The sequence below is a fragment of the Lacerta agilis genome, chromosome 10, assembly GCF_009819535.1.
Source record: "Lacerta agilis isolate rLacAgi1 chromosome 10, rLacAgi1.pri, whole genome shotgun sequence".
Taxonomy (NCBI): Eukaryota; Metazoa; Chordata; class Lepidosauria; order Squamata; family Lacertidae; genus Lacerta; species Lacerta agilis.
In genome coordinates, this window is record NC_046321.1 from 234,091 (window position 1) to 257,848 (window position 23,758).

A 23,758-nucleotide genomic window follows, 5' to 3' on the forward strand; every position below is an offset into this window, starting at 1 on the left:
ACAGGGCTGCCTTCAGATGTCTTCTAAACATCAGATAGTTGTTTATTTCCTTGACATCTGAAGGGAGGGTGTTCCACAGGGCGGGCGCTACCACCAAGAAGGTCCTCTGCCTGGCTCCCTGTAGTCTCACTTCTCTCAGTGAGGGAACTGCCAGAAGGTTCTTGGCGCTGGACCTCAGTGCCCAGGCTGAATGATTGGGATGGAGATGCTCCTTCAGGTATGCTGGGCCAAGGCTATTTGGACGTTTAAACGTCAGCACACTTGAATGGCGCATGGAAACGTACTGGGAGCCAATGTAGGTCTTTCAGGACCGGTGTTATATGGTCTCAGCGGCCGCTCCCAGTCACCAGTCTGGCTGCCACATTCTGGATTAGTTGCAGTATCCGGTTCACCTTTAAAGGTAGCCCCATGTATAGCGCATTGCAGTAGTCCAAGCAGGAGATAACTAGAGCATGCACCGCTCTGGCGAGACAGTCTGCGGACAGGTAGACAGATGCCCAGGACACAGAATTGACTTGGGCCTCCATGGACAGCTCCACCAAGTAGCCGAGCTAAGGCTCCGTTGCTTCTTGGGTCGGAGTTACCCCGGTTTGTGCGCCCACTTTGCCCCCTTCTTCTGGTGGGTGGGGCACCCTGAGGGAAGAGGCTCCTTTGGGGGGGCCCCAACAGAAGCCTCAGGTGAGAACATCTCCCCCAGCCCAGGCTACATCCAGGGGCCCTGGAGCTCAGAGCAGGTGCAGACACAAACCTTTGGAGCCTCAAGTGTTTCTGGCACAAGCCAGAGGTCTCCAGCGCCCCTCCAAACACTGCAAGGAAACTGAGGCAGCTCTTGCTGGGAGGAGCTGGGCTCTGCCACCTGCGGCTCAGGGGGCATAAGAAGCTGAGCTGTTATAAAAGGTTATAACAGATTGGAGTAAATTTATTGAGTATTTAAAAAATCATTGTAACAAAACGACAACACCAACAGGATTTGATAAAATACTTGCAATGTAATCTAGATAAATTTAAAAACAAAACTTAATATGTTAAAGGTAATAGGACAGCAAACTAAGCGTAAGAATGAAGAGAAGATTGAAAACAAGGGCTGGAAGGGAGGGAAGTCATAATATTCGGCAGAGTATAGGGTAGTATAAGGAAAATGTGTGGATGTAAAATGGTTTCTATTAAGTTTTGAATTTTTCTTTTTGTGGATTCTTTAAATGTAATCAATAAAAGCATAATAAAACTTTTCAAAAAAGAAAAAAGAAGCTGAGCTCCCTGCCGGGTCCAACCGCTGAAAGTTTCTCCTCTTTTTTGCAGCTGGTGTATCCCCCTGACTACACCTTGACAGAAAAAGAGGTGAGAGGGCCGCGTCCCCGCTGCTGCCCTGGCCCCAAAGCCTGTGGGGTAGGGAGTGGGGGAGGAGCTTTTCTTCACACCCTCTTCGCTTCCTGTGTTCCAGAAAACAAGCATCTGCTACCTATCCTTCCCCGACTCATACTCAGGTAAGTGGGTTTGGCACAGGGTCAGGACAGAGTCGAGTATGGAGGCATTACAGTCGTTGAACCCCCAGCTGATTTGATCTGCTTTGCTACTTGTACAGTATTGTGTTTTTCCAACAACATCAAGTTCTAGGCGGTTGAGGCGGTGGCTCAACAGAGAACAACTTTTCTATGGACTTTCTAAAATGCCCCACAAGGATTCCTGGAAAAAGGCAGAGTCTTAACTGGTAGCATTCAATCTGTGTCTCTGCAGTCACTTCAGAATTGTTAGGGAAAGAGTTGCAAACACTGGTGTAAAGGGTAGAGGTCCTGTCCCCAATCAGGATTAGTGCTGTGCATCCAACCTGGGTACTGCCCACAGCAACCCAACTCTCAGGTGGGGCAGGGAAGGGGAGTCTTCTGCCTCTGGACATTCATCCCAGTGTCCTTTTCCAGCTTGCATGGGGGCTTACAGTCACCCTGGATGACGGCTTCAGGGATGTTGATTTTTGAGGAGGGCAGAATCCTCTTGAATCCATTGTCTCAGCTGCTCTGTTTCTCCTGCCCTGTCTCTGTCCATCCCAGGAAGCCTTGGAGACACCCAGTTCAGCTTTCGCTTCCGTCAGTCTGGGGGGCAGCGAAATGCATTGTTTGGGGATGACTTTGAATATAACAGGGAAGCTGCAGTATCATTACAGGTCAGTTGTGATATTTTCAGGGTTAAAAGCAAAAGGGTGGAGATGCTTGGCTTTGGTCTGGGTTTTTTCTCCAGGGCACTTCTGAGTTGGAAACTATTATCATTATTATTACTTGTCATTTAGCAAAAAAAAAAAATGACTTCAAACAATTTCCTTTTTAAAAAATGTTAAATTTCTAATGCATCAATTCTGAGCAGCATCTCTGGGGATGAACTTGGCTTTCTCAGGCCACTGTTCTGGAGCAATTGCGGGTGGGGCATCAGCTGATCCTTGGGAGAGTAAGTGCCCCGCGAGACCCAGGCTCAGCATCACGCTGAGGAGAAAGACCCCCTGGGGCTCTCCTTTCCTGGCTCAATCCCCAAGCGCAGGCAGTGTTTCCTTCTCTGAGGGGAGAGCCTTTCCCTCCATGGGTTCCTAGTCATGTGCAAGCCAAGCTGTGTCTGGATTGGCACACCCTGTGCCCCTCCCGGAGGACTGGCCCCCCCCACTGGCAGCTCATCTGCGCCACAATGGTGGGTGCAGGCTTAGGTGATGGCATGTGCCAGGCGGATTGATGTGAGGGTGGCAAGTTCCTGCTGAATGGGAAAGCAGTCTCTAGAGCAGGGGTCAGCAACCTTTTTCAGCCGTGGGCCGGTCCACTGTCCCTCAGACCTTGTGGGGGGCCGGACTATATTTTTTTGGGGGGGGGTGAACGAATTTCTGTCCCCCACAAATAACCAAGAGATGCATTTTAAATAAAAGGACACATTCTAATCATGTAAAAACATGCTGATTCCCGGACCATCCGCGGGCTGGATTGAGAAGGCAATTGGGCCGCATCCAGCCCCCAGGCCTTTGGTTGCCTACCCCTGCTCTAGAGGGTTGTAGCTGTGGGGACGTCCCTGCAGGCCAGGCGCTGGGCCTGAAAGTGATTGTGGGGGGTCATTCACAGACACTTCTGCTTCCCCAACCCAGAGAGACCCTGCACACTACTTTGGCTACGTGTTCTTCCGGCAAGTCAAGGACAGCTCTGTGAAGAGAGGCTACTTCCAGAAGGTGAGCGGAGACACAAGCCAAGCCTGGTCGCTCAGGAGCCTCTGACCAGATGAGCCTTTTCCTTTGCACAGAGCTGGAGTCGCTCCTTGCCAGTGAGGCTCTGGCAGAAGGGTGGGGAGGAGCTGGAGGGGGCCCAAGGAAGGGCAGCTACGCCAGGGGCCTCAAAAGCTGGGGGGGGGGGGATGAGCTGCTTGTTCTCCCTCCTCCACCAGCCTCTTCTCTTCTGGGTCTTCCGGGTGCTGCCCAAAGTGGCATGAGCCATAAGATTGTGCTGTGGGAAAGTGTGGTAGAGCTGCTTCCTCCTGGGCAGATGGCGGCTGACCTTGCCAGAGGCAGGTCCCTTTGGGTTGTCACAGAAGCAGCTTTGGCATTAGGGTGCTGGGCAAGAAGAGAACCAAGCAGATTTGACCCACTGGCCTGAAACGATGGGCAGAGCACAAGAGGGTGGCTGTGGGGAGCCAGACAAGCTGGAAAAGGAAGAGGAGGAGACGGACAGGATCTCTTGCAGCCCTTCCTGCGTCTTTCCGATAGTCATGGCTGCCAGCCAGTGTAGCAGCTGGGTGTGGTGAGGGCGGCTGAATGGGGCACAGCTGTGGGCAGCCTGAGGAAGCGCCATCCACCTTGGGCTGCCCATAAAAAGCGAGTCTAGAGGGAGAGACGATGGAGATATCTGCTGTTCCTGAGAACTCTTCTCTCTGTGGGTGAGCAAAGAGCTTGTTTGGACCCTGGCTGGGTGAGAACCCGGAGGCTGAGAGGGAGGACCAGGACTTGGTATTGATGCATAGATAACAGGAATATTGTATTGATGTATGTAACTATGTTCTTGTAATATTTTGTGTAAGTTGTCTGCTGTTGCTTCAGTTTTCTGTATACTGCTTAGAGGTATTTCTACTCTATTAATTAGCATAGAAATGCGACCATCCATCCGTCTCTCTCTCTCCTCCAGTCTCTTGTCCTGGTGTCTCGCCTCCCCTACGTGAATCTCTTCCAGACCTTGCTGCAGCTCATAGCCCCAGAGTACTTTGACAAGCTGGACCCGTGCCTGGAGGCAGGTGAGGAGGGACTAGTTACCCCTGGGGCCGGGCCTGGCGGTGGCAGGCTGCACCATTTCCCAACCTGGTGCCCTCCAGGTGTTTTGAACTACAACTCCCAGCAGCCCCAAGCGGCACAGGGGAAGGGAAGCAATAGGACCATCTGTGCTGTGCCGGCTGATTGGAGCCATGGTCCAAAAAGCCTGGAGGGCGCCAGGTTGGCCAAGGCTGCCGGGAACCCATGCAGAGGTGGCCCTTTTGCCTGCCCTGAATCTCCTGCCCGCCAGTTTCACAGTTTCTGCTGCTCACCCCATCCCAAGAAGAAGCCCTTCTGTTTTCTCTCCAAGGCGCCCCCCTGCCTGCTCCTCCGCCTCTCATCTCCCAGGTACGTGGGGAGAGATGGCTGCCGCCATGTTGGCTTTTCCCCTCCTCCCCCAGGATAGGGGGCAAATAAGCTGACACGATGGAGGTCCTGCGGGGAGGGAGGCGGGGGCCACGGCATTTGGGGTGGGGGAGTCCAGGGCCACCTCCTAAAATGGCCTTGCCTCTTCCAGTGTGCAGCGAGATTGACCAGTGGCCGCCTCCTGTGCCTGGCCAGACCCTCAATCTCCCAGTGATGGGCGTCGTCATTCAGGTACCTGGTGGGGACGGGGTGCAGCAGGGGAGGGGGCTCTGGGGGAGGAGCGCTCACTCTGCCTGTCCCTCTTCGTGGCACAGGTGAGGATTCCCTCCCGCTTGGACAAGCCTGGCTCCAGCCCCGCCAAGCCCCAGAATCAGGAGGTGAGAGCTGCTGGGACTTGGAGGCCGGGGGTGGGGGGGCCCTCCATGGCATATGCTTTTCCCTGCGGCACAGTAACCACCATTCGATGGTCTCCCTCGGGAAGCTGTGGACTCTCCTTCCTTGGAGATTTCTAAGCAGAGGTTGGGGGCCACCTGTCAGAGGTGCTTTAGCAACAATTCCTGCATTGCAGGGGGCAGGGGAGCATTGCATGTGATGTGTGAGAACAGCTGGGTGGCAAGATGCCGTTCTTCAGCTCAGCAGGGCAGAGATGCCCTTGTGGTTTGGCCTGTGGCTCCCTCCACCAGGGCGGGGCTCATTTCTGCATATAACTGGGTCCTGAGCTGCTGTCAGCTGGTCTCTGCCTGGAGCTGCCAGGTTGCATCCCTCCAAGGACCGCTCAATGCCACTCTATCTGACTTTCAGAAGACACCCAAAGGGAGCCCTGTTTAGGGAAGTTTTTAAACTGTGATATTTTAAATGTATTTTAATGTTTGGTGGAAGCCGCCCAGAGTGGCTGGGGAGACCCAGCCAGATGGGCGGGGTACAAATAAATTATTATTACTATTATTATTATTATTATTATTCTGTTTTTAGTTCTCTGTTGGGAATTGCCCAGAGGGGCTGGGGAAACCAGATGGGTGGGGTGTAAAGAATAAAATTATTGGACTTCCGGTTAGGTGCCGGTCAATGGCGGACGGGAGTCCGACGGCTCCGTCCTCCGCTAGGCTTTAGGGATCTCCGTGCCTGCGCCACGGGTCCCTTAAAGCCACGGGAAGAGCGTCCCGTGGACCTGAGCTTCGTGGGTCCCAGACGTGCCGTCTCCGTTCCCGATTGACCCTCGTAAGGGGGAAAATCGGGCGAGCGGAGCGCCGGCACGGGACTGAAGAAGCATCTGCCTGCGGAGGATCAAAGCAGCGATCCCGCCAGACTCGAGCACCCGGCACTTCCTGCATAGAAATCTCCGAAGAAACTCTGTAAGTTAAAGAATTGGATTATTTTTACAAGTTTAAAGAGCACTACTTGCAGAGGAAACTGCAAAAGGAAGCCTGTTCCCTTTGTACTGTTCGCGCGAGCTTGGTAGCGCTAAAAGATCAAAGCCGCGACTAACGGAAAAGTTTTGCGAACTCTGCCAAACTTTTTAAAAGTGGTTTAAAAGTTGCTTAAAGTTTGTTTTAAGACTTAAAAACAGTTGATATGGCAAAAGAAGACGCCCCTCACCCTCTGGATTAGGATTCCGGGTCAGTAGCGGGCTGGGATATATTGTTGCCATTTTTTCTTTGTTGGTGTCTCAGTGACTGTTTACCAGTGGAGACATTTTGACTTCTTTGTAACCAGATACAAGCTACTTTATAAACTTTGGTGGTAACACTGCAAGCCAAGAATTGTTACTGACTTGGGCTACATGAAAGTGGACCCTTCTTGGCTCTAAGGAATTTATACTTTGGAATTTAAACTCTTTGCCTAAAAGTTGGACTTTTGGGACTGGTGTGGGCTCCTGGCTCAGCAGTCTCTTTGTTCTCAGAACTGATCTGCTGGCCACCTGGTGTTTACTTTTGGGACTGTTGGCCTTCTACTGTGAATGTCTGAGATTGTTACCACAGCAACTGGAGTGACCTTGAGATTACAGTTGCAGAGCCCACAGGGAATGGAAACTAGATCTAAAGGAACTGGCTCTGAGAAGAGAAAAGGCTCTGTTTCCCTAACTCTACAGGAACAAATGGAGAAATTGGTTGCTAGTGTGGCAGAAATTGCAGCAGGACTGAAAAGTGTTACTGATGGGCTGAAGCAAACACAAGATCAAGTCTCATCAGGAAATACAGCAGTGAATTCAGCGATAGAAAAACTTCAAGCGGATATAAAAGCTGATATTAAAAATTCTACGCAGACCCTAGAAAAATCAATTGGGCAAATTGAGGAGAATGTAAAGAAGAACAGAGAAGAGATCAATAGGATTGGGCAAGAGGTGACCACCTTGAAAAAGGACTCAGAGGAAATTAAAGTGGTCAAGGAAAAAATAAAAAAGGTGGAGGAAAAATTGGATAATTTAGATTTGGAACAGATAGAGAATATTGGAACACGACAGAGGTCTGTGGAAGAGTCCCTTGCGTTTCTGCAACTACATCAAAGAGAGGGCAACATTCGCCTAAGAAATCTTCCAGAAGTGGAAGGGGAAGACCTAAAAGACTATATAGTGAAGTTATTTTCAGGATTTTGGGAGATAGAAGAAATCAACGTCTCAGCGCGCATAGTGAAGGCCTTCAGATTTGGTCCAAGAGGTTCCAGAGGAAAGAAAAGTAACAAAACAGTCAGTGACTGTTTGATTGTGTGCCACGATCGACACGATAGAGACTTCTTTCTGGACTGGCACTATAGAAACAACCTGGTGGTAGAGCAGAATAAAGTAATTTTTTATAAGGACATCCCCAGATTTTTCCTTGACAAAAGAGTTCCTTACAACGATTTGGCAACTGAGCTTAGAAAAAGGAAAATCCCCTTCAGTTGGGAATTTCCAGAAGGCCTGGCATTCACGTTTGAAGGAAAAAAGATAAGAATAAGGTCCCTGGCGGAGAAACAGAAGTTCTTGGACAAGCATCTGGAACAATTTAAAGGCACACCACTCGACCCAGCACAACTCTACAGGTTTCCAGAGGTATTCCCACCACCGCCGGGACCACCACCAAGTCTACCAAGTTCAGGCAAGGATCCAGAGGAAGACAAGAAAGGAGAAGCAACTGGAGGAGAAGACTAGAGAAAGGAAAATGGCGCTCAAGTTAATGACATGGAATGTCCGGGGATTGAACCAGAGACCAAAGAGACGCAGAGTGTTTTATAGCATAGAAAAGAAGAATTTGGATATAATATGTTTACAGGAAACCCACATAGCCCGACGTCACAGAAGATTATTACAGAATAAAAAATTAGGCCAAGAGTTTATATCATCGGATAAGGTCAAGAAGAGAGGAGTAGTGATATACGCAAAGGAGAAATATAGCCCAAGACAGCTTTTTAAAGATGAAGAAGGGAGATACATCGCAATTGAGATTAACATACAAGGCGAAAAATTCTTGATTCTGGGACTTTATGCACCAAATGATGGAAAGTCAATCTTTTATAAGAAAATACATGATTTGCTGTTGGACTATTTGGATTACAAATTAGTTTGCCTTGGAGATTTTAATGGTGCAGTTTCCACATTAATGGACAGATCTCAAAGAACTAAATTAACGAATGATGGGAAACTCCCAAAGACCTTTTTCGAAATGGTGGACAATTTGAATTTGGTGGACTCTTGGAGAATAAGAAATCCCACAGATACAGAGGCAACATATTTCAGCGAACCTCAGCAGTCATGGTCGAGGATAGACTATATTTGGATTTCGAATGAATTGGCTCCAAAAATACAAAAGGCAGAAATTGGCCCCAAAACTCTTTCAGACCACAATCCTGTACAGCTAAACTTAAAAATGATTTCCAAGGATTCTTTTAGATGGAGAATGGATGACGCTTTGATGAGAAACACCAAGCTAGTGGAAAGGGCGGCGAAAAAGATGAAAGAATATTTTCAGATAAATTGGAGCTCCGATGTAGAGAAAAGAATTGCTTGGGATGCAAGTAAAGCTGTAATGAGAGGATTTCTCATTAGTGAAAAAGCAAAAAAGAAGAGACAACAAAATGCAGAGATGGAGAGATTGTTGAAATTAATCAAAGAAAAGGAAAAAGAATTAAGAGGTCATCCCAGATGCGTTAAAATTCAAAAAGAAATTAAATACTTGCAATCCCAATATGCCAATATAATGAACCAGGACATTGAATGGAAAGTGAAAATGATGAAGCAAAGAACATTTGAATCGGCTAATAAATGTGGAAAATTACTAGCTTGGCAATTGAAGAAAAGACAAAAGGTAAATGTCATCAATACCTTGGTAGTAAACGGAAAAAACGTGGAGAAACCAGAGGAAATCAGATGGTGTTTTCAAAGATTTTACAAGCAACTGTACAAGGAGGAGAAGATAGATGAAGCAGAAATAGACCGATTTCTGGAAAAAAACGGATTGCAAAAGGTCCCAGAGGAAAAATTAGTTACTCTCAACCACCCAATAACGACGCAGGAAATAGAAGATGCAATAAATAATATGCAATTGGGGAAGGCTCCAGGACCGGATGGATTAACAGCAAAATATTATAAGACATTGAAAGACTGGCTATCGCAGCCACTAAGAGAAGTTTGCAACAAGATATTAGAAGGAGATAGGGCACCAGAGACGTGGAAGGAAGCCTTTATCACACTGATTCCAAAACCAGATATGGATGTGATGCAAATGAAAAATTATCGTCCAATATCCCTTTTGAATGTGGACTATAAGATTTTTGCAAACATATTGGCTACAAGGCTGAAAAGAGTGTTGAAAGATTATATACATAGAGACCAAGCAGGTTTCTTGCCAGGAAGACAAATTAGTAATAACACGAGAATCATTGTGGACATTTTAGAAAAACTGGAGAGAAATATAAATATAGATGCGGCACTATTGTTTGTTGATGCAGAGAAAGCATTTGATAAAGTTTCTTGGACATTTATGAAAAAGAATTTGGAAAGGATGGGAGTTGGTGAAAAGTTTTTGAATGGAATCAATGCCATCTACACAGAACAAAGAGCTAAAGTAATTGTAAACAGTGTGATATCGGAGGAGTTTGAAGTTGAAAAGGGAACAAGACAAGGGTGCCCTATCTCCCCTTTACTTTTTATCACGGTCCTGGAAGTCCTCCTAAACATGATACGAAAGGACAAACAGATAAAAGGAATTCGTGTGGGAGAGAAGGAATACAAACTACGCGCCTTTGCAGATGATTTGATGCTATCCCTGCAGGAACCGGAAAGCAGTGTCCCCAGAGCCTTGGAAATAATCGAACAATTTGGTCTTGTAGCTGGTTTCAAATTAAACAAGCAGAAAACCAAAGTTTTAGGAAAAAATATGAGTGCAGAACAAATCCAAAGAATACAGGAAGGCACCGGCCTCAATTTTGTCAAAACAGTAAAATATCTAGGTATCAATCTTACAACCAAGAATCTGAACCTGTACAAGGACAACTACGAAAGACTGTGGATGGAAATAAAGAAAGACATGGAGATATGGACTAGATTGAAATTGTCGTTAATGGGAAGAATTGCCGTGATAAAAATGAATGTCCTACCAAGGATGCTGTTTTTATTCCAAGCCATACCAATTCTGGACAAACTGGATTGCTTTAAGAAATGGCAAAAGGACTTATCAAGGTTTGTATGGCAGGGCAAAAAGCCAAGAATCAAGTTTAAGATTTTAACAGACTCTAAAGATAGAGGAGGCTTTGCCCTGCCGGACTTAAGACTATACTTTGAAGCAGCGGCCTTTTGCTGGCTAAAGGATTGGTTTAAACTAGAGAATGTTGATGTATTGGACTTGGAAGGATATGATAATATGTTCGGTTGGCATGCATACCTGTGGTATGACAAGGCTAAGATTCACAGAACTTTTAAGACGCATATAGTTAGAAAATCCTTGTATCAGGTCTGGATTAGATATAAAGATTTGTTAGAGAGAAAGACCCCTAGATGGATCTCTCCAGTGGAGGCCAAGGCCTACAAGAGACCGAACATGTCTGCAAATTGGTTAAGATACATGGACATATTGCAGCAGGAAGGGGACTCTTTTAAGCTAAAAAGCTACGATCAAGTGAAAAGCCAGGTCCCCGACTGGCTGCATTATCATCAGGTGTATGAAACATTCAAAATGGACAAAAAAGTTGGTTTTCAAGTAGAAAAATCAAAACTGGAAACAGAACTGATAGAATCGAACTTTAAAAACCTTTCCAAAATGTATAATCTTTTGCTAGAGTGGCATACGAAAGATGAACTGGTTAAATCATCAATGATAGAGTGGGCGAAAGATGTAGGACATAATATTATGATGGATGACTGGGAGAGATTGTGGCAAAAAGGTATTAAATTCACTGCTTGTCATAGTTTAAGAGAAAATATAATGAAAATGGTCTACAGATGGTATTTGACACCAGTTAAGATAGCAAAGATGAATACCAAAATGCCAGATGTATGTTGGAAATGTAAACATGCGAAAGGTACCTTTTTTCATGTGTGGTGGTTGTGCCCAGTGGTAAATGCTTTCTGGGATAAGATTTATAACGAACTCAAGAAGGTAATGAAGGTTACCTTTTGTAAGAAACCAGAGGCATTTCTCCTGAGCATAACTAATGAAGAGATACCCAGTCAGGATAGAGTGTTTTTTATGTATGCCACAACAGCAGCTAGAATCTTATTGGCAAGAACATGGAAAGGCGAAGAGATACCAACGGTGGAAGAATGGCAGATGAAGATGATGGAGTATATGGAACTCGCAGAACTGACCGCCAGAATCCGGGACCAGAGGGAGGAGAAGGTGCCACGAGACTGGAAGAAATTTAAAGACTATTTGGTCAAATCAGTAAAATTGAATATTTGAGCAGAATTAAATAGAATAGCGGCTTTAGTAGGTATATGTTAGATAAAATTGTCAGTAAGATATTTTTGTGTGAAAGATTCAATTGTTAGAAAATATGTTAAGATTTGGTGTTCAAGTTAAGATATGATTAAGTAAAGTAAAGCACATTAAAAACTGAGCAAATGTGAATAGAATAAGATACAAAGCTACCTAGAAGGTATATATGATTTTGAAGACAGTGGAGGGAATGGGGGAAGTCCCCCAAAACAGAGAAGATAGAAACAAGAAAATTAAGAGGATAATTGTTAGTTTAAAGGTTTGTATATGTCTTTTTTTTTTTTTATTGTAATTGTTTGATTGTGTTTTTGTGTTGTGTTTATGCATTGTATTGTATTGTTAATGTTGTTGTTTATGCTATGTTTTTTATTTGTCTTAATAGAAAATAATAAAATCTTATAAAAAAAAAAAGAATAAAATTATTATTATTATTATTATTATTATTATTATTATTATGACTGCGCTTTCCTCTGGGTGAGCCACATTGCACGGGGGGGGGTTGTGTTTTTCTGATGCCAACCGTGTCTCCCTTGGTACTTGGACTGAGACTTAAAGCTCCATTTGGGTCATCCACTGACTCCCTTCTTCTCCTTCCCCCCCCCCAGAACCTCTTGCCTGCCCCCCTAGTCCTCCCCAGCATCCATGAACTGGACCTCTTCAGGTGAGAGCGCTCTTTTTCTGCCCCCTGCTAGAAGGGGCAAGTCTGGGGAGTTGCAGAGGGCACAAGGGAGGGGAAGTGGGGGGGGGGGGTCCTGAGTAGCATCTGGTGGGGCAAGGGGGGGCTCTCAGGGGAGCCTGCCTACCCTTTGGCCCAGAGCAGGCACCCCCAACTCGGCCCTCTGGATGTTTTGGGGCTACAGCTCCCATCATCCCTGACCACTGGTCCTGTTAGCTAGGGATGATGGGAGTTGTAGTCCCAAAACACCTGGAGGGCCGAGTTTGGGGGTGCCTGGCCCAGAGCCTCCCCAGGGAGGGGATGTTGCTTCAGTGAAAGGCAGCTTGGATGGCTTTAAAGGAGGGTGGACAAATTCATGGAAAGAGAGGAGGGCAGTGGGTGGCTCCTAGCCTCCCCAGTTGCTGGAAACCTCAGGTAGGGAGACCTGCTCTTGAGTTCAGATCCTGCGTGGGGGTTTCCCCATCTTTTTGGCCCCTGTGAAAAGAGGGCGTTGGGGCTCTTCTGGGGTTCTTTGGAGTTTTTCCTCGCACTGGGGGGGGCTCCTTTCATCCCCCTTGGGGAATCTGGTGGTGGGAGCCCCAGAGGCTCATGGGGACAGTTTTGCTTTGGGGACAAAGCAGCTCTTGTCTCGGGGGGAGGGGGCTGCTGGCTGGCGGCCTGAGGGGGGCTTTGATGGGCCGCCTTGTCCCGCTCTCCGAGGCCTGGCAATAGGGGCGAGGGCGCCCCTGCCCCAAGGCGAGCCTGCCTTGGCCTGGCCCCACCTGCCCCCCTCCCGCTCTCTCCGCAGGTGCTTCCAGCCAGTGCTGATCCACCTGCAGATGCTGTGGGAGCTGCTTCTTCTGGGGGAGCCCCTCGTGGTCATGGCGCCTTCGCCTGCCGCCTCCTCAGAGATGGTCCTCGCCCTGACCAGGTGGGGAGCCGCTGGGCGTCTAGGCCCAGTTTGCCTGTTGGGACAGGGCGGGGGGGGAGGGCAAATCTCCAGAGTTGCCCCTGGTTAAAAGACCCTCAGAGCCCTTTGCCGAAGGGGGGTGGAGGATGAAGGAGACCCCCTATTAGGGCAAGGAGTGGGGTTCTGACAGCACCTATAGCAGTCTTCCTGCCCCCCTGGCTGGTTTTGGGGTGCCTGTGGGAGCCTCCTAACGGGCTGCCCCCCTCCCTCTCCACCAGCTGCCTGGCCCCTCTGAAGTTCTGCTGCGACTTCCGCCCCTACTTCACCATCCACGACAGCGAGTTCAAGGAGTACACGACGCGGACGCAGGCCCCGTGAGTGTCCTCGAGGGGGGGCTGCCTGGAGGGGGGGACCGGGGATTCCTAGCTGAGGATTAACTTCCCCCTTCTCCCCCCCCCCAGGCCAAGTGTTGTCCTGGGCGTCACCAACCCCTTCTTCATCAAGACTCTGCAGCACTGGCCACACATCCTGCGCCTGGGGGACCTCAAGATGACCGGTAAGGAGGGGCTCTGGGGCCGCCTGCCTGCGGGGATCCCGGCCCTTGGGAATCGGGGGTGGGGTGGGGTGGGAGCAGTCCAGGGCTGAGCCAGGAGCACAGGAGCCCATGCCCGGAAGGCCAGCCAGGCTCAGGGACGTGTTGGCTTGTGGCTCCTTGTGTCGGGGGGAGCACAGCAGCCACAGCCCCCACCCTTTGGCCTTGTGTTTTTCCGTAGGGGATTTGCCCAAGCAGGTCAAGGTGAAGAAGCTGGCCAAGCTGAAGACCTTGGATGCCAAGCCGGGTAAGGAGCAAGGCTCGGGCTCTGCCCCCAGGGGCCGCAGAGGTGGGCCTCAGGGTGCCTTTGGGAGCCTCTTGGTGGCTCAGCTGCTGGTGCCGTGTTCGAAAGCAGCTCCTGGGTGACACAGCAGAGCAGAGAAGCTGGCAGGGGCTCCCCCAGCACTTGCCAGGGGGGTGCATCAGGTGCCTCTCACTCCCCTGGGAAACACAGGGGACTCCCTGGCGTTCCCTGGGAAGGACCCCCCTGGTACAGGGCCTCCTGGCCTCACCTCCTTGTGGGGGTCTCTGACTGCAGGACTTTACACCTCCTACAAGACCTTCTTGCACAAGGACAAGACCCTGATCAAGCAGCTCTTGAAGGTGAGCAGGCGCTGTGGGGAGGAGGGGCTGGTTGCTTGGAGCCCATTTCCCCCCTGGGGGTCAGAGCCTTCCAGGGAGGGGCAGGGAGAGGCCGGTGGCCCCACAAGCGCAATGACCCTCCCTCCCGCCTCACAGGGCATCCACAAGAAGCAGCCTTCCGATGCCCAGAGCGCCCTGCTGCGGCGCCACCTCCTGGAGCTCACGCAAAGTTTCATTATACCTCTGGTGAGTAGCGGCAGCTGGTGGGGGGCAGGTGCCCCCTCCCTCCAGCCTTGGCTTTGTCTGGCAGCCTCTGCCTTCCCAGGGAAATGAGGAGGCATGGAGGACGAGGAGCACGGGAAAGGCAGCCTTCGACAGACGTGGGCCATGGAGGCGCATCCACCTCCCCGTTGCCCCCCCCCCAGCTGGCAGCCAGGGCTCTCTCTCCCCGCCATTCATGGAGCCTGGGTGCCTTCTGCCCCGCCCCCAGCATTTGCTCTGCCATGGGGGGGCCACTCCTGGTCTCTCTCCCTTTGGAGGTTGATGTCCTCCTGTTGCCCCCTTCCCCTTGGGAGGAGGCTGCCTATTTCAGGCCATCTCCCCCCACCCCCGGAGCTGCATGATTGTCCGGGGGGGGGGGGTGAGGAGGCCTTGGCAGAGCTGAAAGGGGGTCCTCTGATTTCTCCCTCCCTCCTTCCTGGCCTTCCATAGGAGCACTACATGGCGAGCCTCATGCCGCTACAGAGGGCCATCACCCCCTGGAAGGTATGTGGTCAGTCTCCCCCGCCCCCCGCTCAGTTCCAAGCTCTCAGGGCTGCCCTCTGGTGGCAGCACCAGTGGGTCTTGGCCCACTGGGTCACCCGCAGGCTCCTCTGGCCCGGCTGCTGTAGAGGCTAGTCATGCAGAGCACATGCGGGCGAGTGGGGCAGCTGGCCGAGCACATGCTCTGTGGACCACAGTGGTCTTTGTGGCTCCAGCCCCCTGACCCAAGGGGGTGTCACTGGGCTGTGGGAGGGGGTTGAGGCATGCCAGCCTGAGCATGGCTCCCCTGCATGGAAGGAGGGAGTGCCCAGTTTGCCCGGGCTTCATTCCTTCTCTCTCTCTCTCTCTCCTGTGCTCAGAACCCCCCTCAGATCCGCCCTTTCCAGCAGGAGGACTTCCTCAAGACCCTGGAGCATGCTGGGCCTCAGCTCACCTGCGTGCTGAAGGGGGACTGGGTGGGCCTGTACAGGTAGGCCTTGGGCCGGCAAAAAGCTCCCGACTGGGACAGCTCAGCCCCAGGGGGGCTAAACCAGGATGGAGGTGGCTGATCACATACAAACCCCAATGCTCTTCCCTGTGTGTGGAAAGCTAGGGTGTCAAGGAGCAGAACAGGCAGGAGCCCTCAGGAACAAGATTTTCAACATCAGGGAGTTTGTCCTATGGGGGAACCTCCAAACCCACTCCAATTGTATTTCGAAATACTACACAACCCAAAAAGATGGTTGCTTTTTTCCTGAAAGTGTAGGTTAGCTGTTCACCTGAATTTGCCCTGGAGACCTCCTTTTCTGCAAGCAGGGAAGGGGACACGGTAGCTCTTAGCAGCAGGCCCCCTCGCTCGTCTCACAACAGCCCGTGGGGGCAGCCATAGAGGAAGAGGGCCAGGCTTGGAGTGGAAAGCTGCTGCTGCCTCGACCCGAGGCACCCTGCTCAGCCTTCATTGGTAGGCAGGAGGGCCTTGCCAGCCCTGCCTGGACCCCCTGGAGATGGAGCCTGGGGCCTTCTGCACGCAAGGGAGATGCTCTGCCCCAGAGCTCCAGCCCTGCCCTGGTTGGGCGCCAGAAGAGGACAGCCCAGGGTAGGAGCACGCAGGCACCTTTCAGGAGGGAGAGAGCAGGAGAGGGAAGGAGCCGGCTCTGCATCACTCCATTTAGGAAGCGAAAGGCACACGTCACTCAGAAAATGGAGCTCCCTCTTGCTGTCATCCCTGCTCCTTGGTCCTGTGCTCCAAACAAGCTTGGCAGGCGTGGCTCAGGCTGCGGTCCATGGCGCCCCAACTCCCCTGGTGCGCCTCCTTGCAGACCCCACTCTGGGCTGCTTCCCTCCACTGTGTCGCAGCCTTGATAAGTGACGGAGCCTCCCTGCCAGGGACCAGATCCTGCCCATCACAAACGGGGCTTGGCCACCCCTCACTCTCTGGCCACTGAGGACTGGAAGGCAACCAAGGCCCGGCCGGCCTTGCAGGAGCCAGCCTCCTCCTGTGGCTTAAGGACTAGGCCAGGGGTCAGCAAACTTTCAGTAGGGGGCTGGTCCACTGTCCCTCAGACCTTGTGGGTGGCCGGACTATTTGGGGGGGGCAGGGCGGGAGATGAACGAATTCCTATGCCCCACAAATAACCCAGAGATGCATTTTAAATAAAAGCACACATTCTACTCATGTAAAAACACGCTGATTACGGGACCGTCTGCAGGCCAGATTGAGAAAGTGATTGGACCGTATCTGGCCCCTGGGCCTTAGTTTGCCAACCCATGGACTAGGCATAGCCTCTGCCTGAACCCCCCCCCCCGTGGCCCCCCTTGCAGCACCCACCCAGCCCCCTTCTCCCCCCCCCCCAGGCGCTTCTTCCGATCCCCGAACTTTGATGGCTGGTACCGCCAGAGGCACCGGGAGATGATGCACAAGCTGGAGGCCCTGCACCTGGAAGCCATCGCGGAGGCGGTGCGTGGAGAATGGGGGGGTGCAGGGGGGGCTCCTGCATTGGGGGGGGTTGCCCACACGTCCTCCTTCCGCTCGGGGCTGCTACACTTTGGGCAATCTCAGCCCTCGGGGGTTTGCTGCTGCTGCTGCCTGCAGAGTCTGTGAGGCCACCGCTTCAGCCTCAGGGAAGTGGCACTGGTGTCCCCCTGCTGCTGCTGCTGCTGCTGCTTTGCCTGGCCAGGTTTCCTGGGTGGAGATCAGAGCTGGGCTTGTGTCCGACTGGAAAGGAGATGGGCATTTGCCCCATTTCCTTGACTAGTATTTCTTTGCGGTCTGCTTGAGGGCTTTGCAGAGTCTTAGCGCCTGTTCGGCGTTTCGCAAAGACACACCTGGGCTCCTCTCCAGCTGAGTCGGGCTCAGGTTTGGCCAAACAGCCCCTCCACCCCCGGTGCGTTGCAAGATTCCTAGCAGGTGCGCCAGAAAGTGGCACCAGGATCAGGGCCATTGCCATTGCCCAGCCCTGCTCTGGGGGGGGGGGGGAGGAGGAGGAAGCAAGGAAGTGTCTTCCCAGCTGAGTTGGATGCTTTTCCCGCAGAACATCCGGGCCTGGGTGAAGGACAAGTCTGAGGTTGAGGTGGTGGACCTGGTCCTGAAGCTCCAGGAGAAGCTGGTAAGCGGGATGCTCCCAAGCGAGTTGCGCCCGATGGCTGGAAGGTGCTTGGATTGGGGCTCTCCTCTTGAGGGAGCAGAGCGGAGCCTGGCTGGCTGGCTGGCTGGCTGGCTGGCTCGCCCCTCCAGACAGAGGCCAGGCCTTTTCAGCCTTGGGAATCCCCTAAGAAAATCTCAGCGGACAAGAGCCTGGTTTAAACTCCTACAGGTCTCTCCGCTAAACTTTGGCATGTGGGCAACAACCAGAGTCCTGAAGGAGGAGGAGACCCCCTTGGGTCGTGCGATGTGTTGGTGCCTGTCTGGGGGGGTGGGCAGGCAGGGGGCACCTGGTGAGCATCCCTGTTGCGAAAGGGAGAGAGGAGCAGCATCTCTCAAGGTGGGCACTTGGTACATCAGAAAGAAATGGGGATACAGACATTTGAAAGGATGTGCTGCCCAGTTCATGGGGCAACTTCAGTCAGTCCCTTTTAATGACCTGATTCTGCCTCTCCCAGTGGACTGGTCTTCAAAATATAAGAGCCTGAGACTGGATCAGGCCACAGGGGCCCATCTCAGCCAGCATCCGGTCCTCACAGCGGGCAACCAGATGCCCCCCCCCCAAGGGCAGGTCCACAAGCAGGATCTCGGCCCAGGAGCAGCCTTCTCCCCTCCTGTGCTTTCCAGCAAAGAAGCATTTCTTCATCTGACTGGAGGGCAGAGCTGAGTTCTCAGGGCTAGTCCCCACCCAGAGCCCCCCCTCCATGAATGGGTCTGATACTCTTTTGAAGCCCTCTAGGCTGGTGGCCAGGGCTGCCTCCTGCAGCAGGGAGTTCCAGAGTTCAGCTCTGCTGCCTTAACTCTTGCGCCTTGCCTCCCCCGGCAGGTGCGCGCCAGGTGCCATCGCCTCCCCGTGAAGGAGGAGATTCTGCATCGGGTGGGCCTCTACATCGCCACCATCGTTGGGTCGCTCCCCGAGGACCTCCAGGCCGTCCTGGGGCCCCAGTAGAGGCCGTCTGAGCCAGAGGAACCCGGCTGCGGGGAGGCAGCTGCCCCCCATCTTGGCAGGCTGGGCCTGGAGTGGGGCGCCCCATGGGCTCTTGGGGGAGGCTGCCCTTCCTCCCCACAGAAGCTCTTCTGCCTGCAGGACCCTCTTCTTTGCCCGAGGATGGTCTCCTGCCAGTTGCTGCGCCCACATCTCCCCTGGGCCGGAGAAGGGAGAAACGTTTCCTGCAAGGCAGACGGTGGCCCTCACGCGAGCAGGCCCCTCTCCTTCATGGCCCTGCGTGAGGGCAAGTGGCAGCCCCTCCACCCTGCCCCCCAACCTCCCTCATGTGTGTCTGGATGTGCCTGCTGTGCAGTGGCAGTAAATCAATAAGTGTTGGTTGTCAGGAGCCTTTGCTGCGGAGCTTTGCCTCGGCCATCTTTATTTATTGCCTTTTTACACACACACCCCTTGTCTAAGCCAGAGGTTCCCAATGCGGGGGGCAGTGGGATTCCCTGGCGGGGCACTGGAAAAACAAAGGACCACCAGCCTTTGAAAAGCTGGCATCACTGGATCCAGTTCACACGTTTTGTTGCATTAAACTCAATTGTTTTAACAGGCTTTGGAATAAATGTGCAATTAATTGTTCTTGTTTTTAATTTCATTCTTCTTGAGTGGGTGGTGCAAACTGCTCTTCTGAATAAAGCTTTATAAGAAAACGGGGGCTGGAAAATGCTGGGAATGGGCTCAGCTGAAGGACAGAAGCGAAGAATGGTCACCCAGTCTCACCAGTGCTGCTAGGCAATGGTTCCCTCTTCACCTTGCCCATCACACCCACAAGTGGGCTGCCGTGGGGCCCCCTCTGCTCCGCCAGGCTGTCCAGCATCTGCATGAGGCCGCTGGGTGAGATAACCAGGACGTGGATGGTGCCCCAATTGAGCTCTCCTAAATCAGAAGCGGGGAAGGCAGGGAACGTCCTGTGTGAGTGTCTGCAGGATGGATGGCGGTCAACGGGTGGAGGTGCTGCTTCAAGGGGGCAGGCGGGTGGGGCGGGTCGAGGGGAGACCCTCCAGGTAAACAGGGCAGAGGCCATGGAGGGCTTGGGATTCTGCTCAGAAACGTACTGGAAACCAGTGTAGGTCCTTGAGGGCTGGTGTTAGATGGTCCCAGTAATTCTGTACAAGCTGCCCTTCCAAAACACAAGCTTCCCCCCAGTAAAACTGCCTAAGTATGGCGTTCCTGCTCAGGGCTGGATTTAGGTTTGATGAGGCCTGAAGGTAATGGGGCCGTTTATATGTCCAGCTGTCCTTTGTCAACAACAAATGGTCGCTTTTTTGTGTGTGGAATATATGCCATATGGTCATTTACGGACCTAATGGGTATCTCAAGCCATTTGCACATATTGCCATGCAACCAGTCCATGCAGAATGTAGGCATCCTATATATAGAAAGGAGCAAACCAGTGATATTTTAGGGAGCAGGCTAGCAGGCGGGGCCCATGACTTAGGAGCCAACACAACACAAAACACTCTTGCTGTAAGTAGAAACAAAATAAAAAATAAAAAAATTCCTTCCAGTAGCGCCTTGGAGACCAACTAAGTTTGTTCTTTGAAAGCTCATACCATGGGGGGGCTTTTGACAGGTTAAAGGGGAACTAGGGGCGCAGACCCTGATGGGAACAACCATGGGGTCTGCGGGAGGATTGACTGGGGAAGCTTTGGTGAGAAGTGTAGCGCTTTAAGCAGGGTTGCCCTATTCCCCAAAGTGAAAATCGGGGCAGAGTTTTGAGGTTTTGGCTTTTTTTCCAGCCCTAGCTTTAAGGCAACCTTCTGAGGCACTTCTGTACGTGCATCGAGATGCTGTCTCGGGATGATGGGGCGCAGAAGGGGCAGCGCCGTTCTCCTCCAGGAGCTCTTGTCCTGCTTCTTGCGGAGTCTTTCCCCCTGCCAGCTGCTCCTCCACCTGTTTTTTTCTGGCCCGGGGAGAGGGCAGCTCAGCGCCCAGCCAAGAAGGTCTCCCCAATAGAGCATCTCTTGAAGGACTCAGTGCGCACAATTCACGCGGCTCCTGCTTTCGGGAGGGAGAGGGGGGGGGGACCTGCTGCGCTCGGCTTAGCAAGGGTTAAAAGGCATCAGCTGGATTCCTAGAGAGGATAGGAAGCAAAGCCAGGGGGCTGGTCCTCCGGACCCCTCCCTCTTTCTCAAGCCCCTGAACGGGCAGTGGGGGGGGGCTGTTTTGTCTGCGCTGCAGACGCTGCGCCCGTGGCTCCTGCTGGGATCCGGTGGTGAGTCCTCTCTTGACCCAGAGGGCCCTTGGGAAGAAGAGGGTCCCGGGACTGCAGGGAGGGGGCTTGCGGGGATTTCAGCTCATGCGGGGGGGGACCCCAAGTTTGGGAGTGGAGGGTCCTGCCAGGGAGGGGCAAGTTCGCAGGAGGGCTCCAACTGCGTTTCCTTTGCATTGGTGCGCTGCTGCTGCTGGCCCCTTTGCGGGGGTCTTTGGGTCAGGGGAAAAAAGACCACGCGAAGAAACCTGTTCTGGACAAAGGGGGGGCGGCTTACCCACCCAGCGTTGGCCTCCTGAATTTGCATTCTGGGAGATAATCTACAACGAAATGAAGAAAATGTTCAGATACTCCTTTAAGAAAACACCGGAGGGTTTTTTGCTAGGCATTGTGCCGGGAAATCTAAAAGAAGTGGATAAAGTGCTCTACCTATATGCAACAGTGAGCGCAAGGTGGCTTGTTGCAAAGAATTGGAAAAGTGGTGCAATTCCAACAAAAATAGACTGGCTCACCAAATTAACAGAATATCATAATTTGATCAAGACAATGGGGAGTATTGGAGGGGTATCAAAAGAAAGGATTGAGAAGGAATGGAAGGCCTTTAAGGGATATATAGGAAAGTACATTGAAAAGCCCGAACTCCTATCAGAGTAAAACAAGTTCCGTGATAGGTATAAATAAGAAGGAAAAAATAAGGAATGCTAAGACATTAGATTATGAATATTGGAATCAATAGTATGCAAAAATAGAATAATGGAAAACAGGAGACATTGCAGCTGAGAGGACTGGAAGTCAAGAACTTGGTGAGGTGGGGGTGGAGGGGTAAGGGAGCACTTGAAATAATGATTACAGTCATATTTGAATTGTCTTTGTTTAATGTATAAAATAATGTATAGTTGCACATCTGTATGTGCCTGTTTGTACATTTTAACAGAGATTTATTTCAAATAATAAAAAAAATTGCACGCTGCGCTTTAAGGACGTGACTGCAGCCGTAGCTCCAGAGCAAAGGAGTCTGCTCTGCACACAGGCACCACTGATTTCTATACATTTCCCTCCATTAGGCAACTTATACTGGGCTCCCAGACCATAATAAGGCAAGGAAACCCCACTTTCCGAAAGATAGAAATCCACCCCCCCCCACCCAAAAAAATAGCCGAATAGATGGTTTTATGTAGTTCCCAAAGGTAGTAAAATTGTGATGCTAAGGATGGAGAGGAGAGGACCTGACTCCTGGCATGAAGGGAGCAGGGACGCCATAATCCTCAAGATGTGCCATCACACCCCAGGATGCCCCTCCCAACCAGGTGTTGCCAGCCCTGACAAAGGGACCAGACTAGGTGTTATCAGAATCACAATACTCAAGCGAAAGTCCACCCCAGAGGGGAATGAGGCAAACAGCAGGAACAGCAACTAAACCAGGGGTCTGCAACCTTTAAGACAAAAAGAGCCACTTGGACCCGTTTCCGAAGGGAAAAAAAGAAACTGGGAGCCGCAAAAACATTGCGACATTTAAAACAAATATAACACTGCATTTTATTTTTTAAAATCCGATTTAAATTTAAAAAATCCGATTTAAATAAAAAAAATCTGATTTAAATAAAAAAAATCTGATTTAAATAAAAAAAATCTGATTTAAATAAAAAAAATCTGATTTAAATTTTAAAAAAAATTTGATTTTTTTTTTTAATCATTCATTTCTATCCACCCTGGGGACCACTACCAGGTCACAGCCTGATCCAAGGTGGGTTGCAACAGCATACAAATATTTGATTTGTTGTTTTTTTTATAAAAAAAAAAAAATGAGTCCTCAACTGCACACTTGTGTTAAATGTTTGTCCCATGTCTAATTGAAGACTGCTGGCTTTTACAATAATGTTAGTGTCTTTTACCCTTAATATTCCAGACCAGAGGCTATGCTCACCTCTTCCAACCTCCTCTCTTGCTAAATAAAGCACAGAATTGCACCAGAGAAGCCTGTGATGTTTGTGCTGACTTGCATACAGGTGGCTGTAGTAGTTCGTAGTGTTCAAACCTTTTTAGGGGAGTTCCCTGCCCCCTTAATGACAATGGCGATAGATTTTGCACATGAACACAGATCCAAGTTAAGACTCCTCTCTTCCACGCCAACAGGTGCTTTGTCAAGGCTCCCCTAACACACACTCAGGACAGAGGAAAAACTGCAACCTTTTGGGGCGTCATTTTCCTACCCATGTCTCTGTGAGATCCAGCCCTTTATTCTGCCTCCCGTAGTACATCCTCCCACTTCAAGAATTCATTTCCTTTGGACTTTCGGCCCATCTCCACCCCTATTACTCCTTGTCCTCGTGAAGGAAGCATTTTCACAAGTTTTCTTTTTGGTGGGCTGTCCGTGCTTCCAAACGCCTGGAAGTCACGACAGGGGCTTCTCCCCCACCTAGTAAATTCTGCCTCTGCATAAGTTACGCAGGTTTGGTTTTCTTTACCAGCCCACCCCCCCACCCCCCGGCCGAAGCAGAGCAATAAGTCATTTACCTCAGCAGGGGACAAGCTCAGCTCCAATAATGAAACCCTTCCAAGGAGTGGGGAGGGGGGTCGAAACTCGTGACAAGCAGGTAGGTGGTTGGAGAGCAGCATCGGAGGGGGAGGGGGGGAGGAAATGAGAGGGGGAGGGGGGAAGAAAGCGAGAGAAAGCTTTCCCAGTTTTTATGCAAGCCGGAGCCAGAAAAGTTGCCAGAGCGCGTGCGGCAAGGAGACTAAAGAAGTGCTATTGTGGGTCGAGTGACCTAGAACTGGAAGAAAAGAAAGCGCGGGAGAACAAGCCCCTCTTTCAGCCGCCGAGGAGGAATCCCCCGGATCTCCTCCAGCCACAGGCTGCCCAACCAAACCGGGGCAAAGCCAAGGCACCGCTCTTTGC

General features: G+C 51.1%; 1 protein-coding gene across 6 annotated transcripts; it reads left to right on the plus strand.

The window, feature by feature from the left end:
- The first annotated feature begins 1,345 nt into the window (after positions 1 to 1,345).
- DENND6B (DENN domain containing 6B) lies at positions 1,346 to 19,215 on the plus strand. Of its 6 annotated transcripts, XM_033161468.1 has the most exons (18): positions 1,392 to 1,484; positions 2,046 to 2,158; positions 3,113 to 3,193; positions 4,140 to 4,245; positions 4,779 to 4,858; positions 4,942 to 5,004; positions 12,141 to 12,196; positions 12,999 to 13,121; positions 13,379 to 13,474; positions 13,562 to 13,656; positions 13,874 to 13,939; positions 14,231 to 14,295; positions 14,431 to 14,520; positions 14,986 to 15,039; positions 15,396 to 15,505; positions 16,870 to 16,972; positions 17,547 to 17,621; positions 18,483 to 18,605. In XM_033161468.1, the coding sequence occupies exons 5-18, from the start codon at positions 4,841 to 4,843 to the stop codon at positions 18,603 to 18,605; spliced, it is 1,137 nt and encodes a 378-aa protein (XP_033017359.1). In that variant the 5' UTR covers positions 1,392 to 1,484; positions 2,046 to 2,158; positions 3,113 to 3,193; positions 4,140 to 4,245; positions 4,779 to 4,840. The 6 variants fall into 6 exon arrangements, with proteins under 6 accessions (XP_033017360.1, XP_033017359.1, XP_033017355.1 ...); XM_033161469.1 differs by lacking the exon at positions 2,046 to 2,158 and having other exon boundaries at positions 1,346 to 1,484; XM_033161464.1 differs by lacking the exons at positions 1,392 to 1,484; positions 2,046 to 2,158; positions 3,113 to 3,193 and having other exon boundaries at positions 4,141 to 4,241.
- Positions 19,216 to 23,758: the final 4,543 nt, after the last annotated feature.

Coding starts and splice junctions, on each gene's coding strand:
- DENND6B (XM_033161469.1), top strand. Junction 12,197..12,998: donor CATGAACTGGACCTCTTCAG/GTGAGAGCGCTC, acceptor CTCTCTCCGCAG/GTGCTTCCAGCCAGTGCTGA. Junction 13,475..13,561: donor ACGACGCGGACGCAGGCCCC/GTGAGTGTCCTC, acceptor CCCCCCCCCCAG/GCCAAGTGTTGTCCTGGGCG.